General features: G+C 38.6%; 1 protein-coding gene across 3 annotated transcripts in view; it reads left to right on the forward strand.

Moving 5' to 3' along the window:
- The window catches only part of DENND4A (DENN domain containing 4A), a 95,484-nt gene extending 89,089 nt beyond the window's left edge, over positions 1-6,395 (forward strand). For all 3 annotated transcript variants that reach the window (XM_020805674.3, XM_020805676.3, XM_020805675.3), the window contains one exon: positions 1,526-6,395. In XM_020805674.3, coding sequence (XP_020661333.3) covers positions 1,526-1,662 — 137 coding nt within the window. In that variant the 3' untranslated portion in view covers positions 1,663-6,395. The remainder of the gene's footprint in view (positions 1-1,525) is intronic.
- Positions 6,396-6,669: the final 274 nt, after the last annotated feature.

The following is a 6,669-nucleotide window of genomic DNA, read 5'->3' on the forward strand; positions in this document are numbered from 1 at the left end:
GACATTTAGTCCAGTCGTGTCCGACTGTAGGGCGTGGTGCTCATCCCCGTTTCCAAGCCATAGAGCCACATTTGTCTGAAGACAGTTTGCGTGGTCACGTGGCCAGCACGACTCAACACGGAACACCGTTACCCACCGAGGTGGTACCTATTTAACCGCTTGCATTTTTACATGCTTTCAAACTGCTAGGTCGGCAGGAGCTGGGACAAGCGATGAGAGCTCACTCCGTCACGTGGATTCAATCTTACGACTGCTGGTCTTCTGACCTTTCAGCACAGAGGCTTCTGCAGCTTAACCCGTAGCGCCACACATCCCTATTTGTATTTGAAGCCCCTTCTAAAACCCTGTCAGGATGGAAGTGCAATTTTCATTCTCTAAATGAGTCTAACATGAGGGTTGTAAACAACTATTTAACTGGCTGGATAGCTCAGTGAAATGGAGAACCTGAGGCAGGGGTTGGAGTTGGATTCGTCCCCTGTGCCTTCCAGGAGAAGAGCCAGCCTGTGTGTCCATGGGAAAGCAACACAGTCCCAGGACACCTGCAGAAGAAGGGACTGGTAAACCACTTCTGGGTACTTTGTAACTAGAAAACCCTGAAAAAGGCTTCCATAAGTTGGAATTGACTGAAGAGCATGCAATTAACTATTAATTAAACAACTACTATATTTGCCTTTTCTGAGTAAGGATCTCCCTCAGGCATTCCAGCATGGGAAGGATCTGTGACATGAATAAGATTTTTCCTTCATTGCCTTAGGCTATTGATGTGCAGATTTTATTTAGCAGAAAAAAAGAGAAAACAGTAATCCTTGTACACAATCGAAAGGCAATAAAGTTATCAGACACCCTTGTCTTCGGGTCATTTAACACCAGAGATCCTTAATGAGCTCAGCTTTGTATGCTGCACATCAGAACCTGGAATGTAACTCTTTTAGACTCAGCTGAGAATACTCCAGCCATGCTAGCTGAGGGGAGTTATAACTCAGCAAAATAACTTGGTCTGGAGAGAAGTGTGAGGAGTGGGGTCTCTAAATCTTTCTCCCCACATTAATTATCCTATGCAAATCTGCAGAATTATTGGCTGCTTATAAGGATTGTGGTGATTTAAACTGAGAAAAATATTAAATTCCACAAACTCTTCCGCCACTTAAAATTCACAGGCCTACGCCATGCATAATTTCTTGCCTCTCTGTCCTGTCCCCTCTTTTTCCAAACTGAATAACCTGAAACCTTGTATTGTTTCTTCATCAGACAGTTGGTCCCTTAATCAGCAAACCTTGGTGGATACTGGTAGTTTTATTTTCAATTCGTATCTTAGTGAGATGTCGCCCAGTATGGAGCTTACCTCTTTTAGCCGCCTAGAGTGGTCCTCACCGACCAGATAGGCGGGGTATAAATTAAATAAATAAATAAATAAATAAATAAATAAATAAATTTTACAGCAACCACATGCTACTGTCTCTAAACCAGGCTACTCTTTGTATTTATATTTCTATTGATCTATTTGTATTTCCCTCTGTTGTTACAGATGCTTTTGATAGAGAATACAAAATGGCTTATGATCGCCTAACAGCAAATCAGGTCAAGAGCACCCACAACTTCGATAGGCCTCCAAGTACAGGAGTGATGGAATGTCGGAAGACTTTTGGGGAGCCATATCTTTAAGAGAGAAAATGTAATGTGTTGCTACAGGGTACATATGTATAAAACAGGATTTCAGAAAGTTTTTGCCACTTTTTTCCATTAAAAAAGCATTTTAAATCAAAATTTTCCAGGAGAAGACTGATTCACCATTAGACAAGAGAGAGCTCCCTTCATCTGAACAGTGTCTATAAACCACTTAATGGAGGAGATTAAATGGTCCATTGTAGAAAATTTAGACAGAGATGGACCCAAATCATGCACTTAGAAGTTTGCACGAATGAAATAAGCTTTCCAAAATTGTTTACATAAAATATTGAAAATGTTACAGAGTGCTTACCAGTAGTTGTATAATAACAATTTTAAATTATGTACAGCAAGCTCCTATTTTTTTTAACTTTTTGAATTACTATAGTGAATGAAGTGATTCCATTGCATAAGCAATACTTTTGTCCTCTTTGATGTTAACAGTAACTATCTTTTTTCAGAAACAATATATTTCTTTTCTTATTTTTTCTGTCTCTCAATATGGAAATGTATTTTTTTTAATCAGAGTATGAATTGACATTTATATCCTGTTCCAAAAATGTCTACACTTACATCGTAGATTTAGCTGACAAGTGTTGCAGACTTGTATGAAGCTTTCATAATTAATATGCATTTGTCACTTTCAAGAAGTTTCGGCTGACACATCGTTGCCTGTTAGGAGCCTCTGCTGTATAGATTTTTCAGAACAAAGAGTGTGATGTAAAAATATATATATTTTTGGCACACCTGTGGGCTGTGGCATACACAATGGAATTCTGGACCTTTTCTTTTCAATCAGCAAGCTCTGTTTTGGCCCACAATCTACTTTTGGAAGTACCTGCAGGTTCAAAAGCAACTGGTCTTGTATTTCTCTTGCCATGGGTAGAAGTATGGATGTTTCAGAAAGATAATCCTAAAGTTCCATGGGTACACGGAAGTAGTTGTATTAACCCTTGGAATCTGTCCAAACTGTGGGGCAAGGGGGGGTGGAATAGAGAAAGAACAGGTAATAACCTGGAATATTCCCAAGTAGAATCTAAAATGAAATTTAAGAGAAGGGCGGAAATGGCCATGAGAGATGTGGGGAAAATGCTACCTACTTTCAGAAATCAAGTACATTAAGCATATACTAGAGTGAGTTTGTTTGCAAATGCAAGTTGCATGACAACTTTTAACTTTTGGGCCAGAATATAGTTTGTTGCAAAGCAAACGGTGCAAATAGTCATGTGGTTCCTTGTTGTGGCCTGTTCTGCAATAAGATGGCGGAAGTGGAGAGCATTTCCACCTTGACACTATTGGAGCCAGGTTGATTACGGCTACACAGCAATTTAACAGGACTCCTGCCACTGTTGTGAACCTCCACACTGCTTTGTTTTCATAGCTAATAATTTTAAACATGAGGAACTAAAAAATATTGCGTTTGCTCTAATTTGCACATGTAAAGATACGCTGACTCTGCTATCCGCTCTTTCTGATAATCTCCTAATTTAACAGTAGTGTGGCAATTATGGTATTATTTTATGCCTGTGCTAATAATTGTTGGATTAGACTATGCATTGGCAGTGATTCTTGACTTAACTCTGAGGCCTGGATCCAAAAAGCTACTTCAGGTGTATGCAAAGGATTCTGAGACAGTTTTGTCTTTGAACAGCAGATCCATCTGCCATATCACCAGTTGCTTTTGAAGCTCCTTACTGAGTAAACAGAAACTGGAACTTCCTTGGGTTTGTGGCAGCTATGTAAAGTTTTCTGATACAGCCTCCCTTAGCAGGTGTCCTCCAAATGTGTTGGACTACAGCTCTCATCATCCCCAAGCAGCATCCCTTTGGCTAATCTGGAAAATGCCTGGTTGGGGAAGGCTGCTCTAAGGGCACAGTGAAGCAGTAATACCTCTTGCACAGGCCTTCTGACATGTTGACACAGCTACTGCTATTCCACTCAGTAAGCTTGCATGGAATTCCCTTGTAAATTTTGTCATACATTTCCACATGTCTGCATTTATTTTGTATTTATAGACAGGTAATCTCCCAAACTTGTTTTTATGAATCATGTGATAAATTTGTACCTCCTGAATCATTGGATATATATGTTGGAAACCATTCATTACCTAGTAATGTGGGTTTGTTAGTATCTTTGTACATACCTATGTTATATTTTCTATGGAAATATTGTACATGGTGATTGCAAATGTCAATAAGTACCTAGATACTTGTGCATTTTAAGAGACCGTGTTAGTTAAGTTTTGAAATGCCACTCTTTGCTCTCATTAGCAGCATAAAAGCCACTGTTGTAGAGCACTTTATTGCTATGATGGAAGGCCCACATCTTCTTCCTGAGCTCTGTGTAAGTGTTTCCAGAGGTACTAAGAAAACTATAAATCAGTTTCTGTCTTCTACCTTTATATAGAAAACTAATACTACTTTCATTTTGGCAGATTTCCTGTTGGTTAGGATACTGAGGGCATGGGCAATGGGCATTTGGGTGGACATCCAAGTTGACCTAACATCAAGGTTTCTATTAAGTGACGTAAGAGTAAAAATAATTACTTGGTTCCAACTGGAGCATATCCTGCCAGTTCAAGTTTAAATCCTGCTAAATAGGCGTGAAGTAAAATACTGATCTCCAGATGTTATTGGACTACAAGTCCCCACATTTTTTCATCCTTGTAGAGGTTGATGTAAGTTGCAGTCCGGCAGTAGTTTGCTCAAGCCCTCTGCAGAAACCAGGTAGCTGGTTAGCTATGCCAGTCAGCCTGTTATTATAGAGTCTGTTACACTAACAAAGCCAAAAAGGTGTCTTGTGGCACCTGAAAAACTAGTCAGCATATTATTACCTAAGATTCTATGGATTAGAACTGTTAGTTCACACACACATACAGTACATTAGGTTTCCCCTGCACTTGATCAGTGGCAACGGCATATGTGAACAAACTAATAAAAGCATAACTGTGGAGGCAATGTGATGTAAAATCAACAGTTATGACTATAATTACACATTTTCATAGTCATGTCACTTTGCTAGGCTCATGTTAGTGGAATTCCTCTAAGAAGTTGGAATTTTCAGAGCTGGAGTAGCAGGTTGGGGGCTTAGTTCCTTTCTTTCCCGTCCCACAGATGTTTTCTGAAGTGATGTAAATATGAAGCAGCCTCAGCCCAAGTCAAACCACTAGCCCACACACTCCGGCACTATCTGCTCTGATAGCCTTCAGTTCTCTGAAGAATTGTGGGAGAACCTCTTCTTGGTCCTTCTTCCAGAGATATTTTAACTGGAGGTACTAGGAAATGAAATGTGTGATGAAAAATTCCTAATTCAAATTAGACTATGATCAGAAAATCAGATGTCAGAATAAAGTTCCCACCCACAGAGTCCAAGAGTGACCATTTTCACATGGTACAGTGGTGCCTCACTTTACGATTGTCCTGCATTACGACGATCTTTTTGCGATCGCAAAACCATGGTCCAAATGGAATTTTGCTTTGCGATGATCAGTTCCCTGCTTCGGGAACCGATTCTTCACACAACCATGATTTTTAAACAGCTGATTGGCGGGTTCCAAATGGCTCCCCGCTGTGTTTAGGGACGGATTCCTCGCTATACAGGCAGCGAAAATGACCGCCGTATGGAGGATCTTCGCTGGACAGTGAGTTTTAAGCCTATTGGAACGCATTGAAAGGTTTTCATTGCGTTTCAGTTGGCTTTTAATTTTCGCTTTACGATGTTTTCGTTTAACGGCGATTTTCCTGGAACGGATTATCGCCGTTAAGCGAGGCACCACTGTATATTAATTCAACACAAAACCTGAGTTTAAAATTTCTCTGTTATAGAAAGGCAGTCTTCAAAACGTTTCCTTCTTTGTGAATCATGATTTGTTGCAATACTTCAGGGGAATTTTTATTTGCATTTGGTAATATTTCAACAGGTTTTTCATCTGTTTGGCCCATGCTGTCAGACTTATATTAGATGGAAGAGCACAGTTGCTTACTTAGTAGGTATTCTTAACGCTCTGTAATGTGTGTTAACTTTGGTCTTTATAGAAATAAAGCTTTGTCATGGAGATGACTCTTGGTATTTCAGTAGGAAATATTTTACTCCAAAGACTGAAATATATACCCTGTTTCCCCGAAAATAAGACAGGGTCTTATATTAATTTTTGCTCCAAAAAAACACATTAGGACTTGTTTTCAGGGGATGTTTTATTTTTGTCATTTACAAGCATCTACGTTTATTCAAATACAGTCATCTTCTGGTTACTGCACAAGGGTGGGGTTTCACTTAACTAGGGCTTATTTTTGGAGTAGGACATATTATGAGCATCCTGAAAAATCATACTAGGACTTATTTTCAGGTTATTTTAAGGGAAACAGGGTATTCTTTCTATGTAAATGTGTATATAAAATAGTCATAAAACAGGAAGTACCATAGGTAGATTTCCATGAGGTAGCTTTATTTCTGAAAAATATGAAAATGGAATTTCAAAAAGGACATTTCTTTAATTTGCAAAAGAGCACTTTCACACAAATGAATGGTTGTAGATTTGTATATATGTAATGTTTACATTTTGTTTACCAACAAAAAGACATCTGTGTAAGTGTTTATTTTTGTTCTGAATTTGTAGGTCAATTTTAAGGCATATATTTCACAATGAGGAAAGGTGTTCTTTCCTGAAAGGTCAGAGAAAAATAGTTATACTTAAAATTTTACAATGACTCAATAAAGAAATTTAAAATAGATCTCTCTGTGTGTGTTTATTCATGTATGCTTCATTTATATTGATGACAAACACATTTAATTTTTTGCACTCATTTCCAGGTTTGTTTGTTTGTTTGTTTATTTGTTTATTTATTTATTCATTCATTCATTCATTCATTCATTCATTCTATTTATACCCCGCCTATCTGGTCATTTTGAGGTTTAACAAGATACGAAGAATTCTGATCATAGCAGAGTTTGTGTTCATTACAAAACTCCTGTGTGCAGCCTGGGCCTAACCTTCGTTACACTGAG

Source organism: Pogona vitticeps, chromosome 12 (assembly GCF_051106095.1).
Source record: "Pogona vitticeps strain Pit_001003342236 chromosome 12, PviZW2.1, whole genome shotgun sequence".
In the NCBI taxonomy this organism is placed as follows: Eukaryota; Metazoa; Chordata; class Lepidosauria; order Squamata; family Agamidae; genus Pogona; species Pogona vitticeps.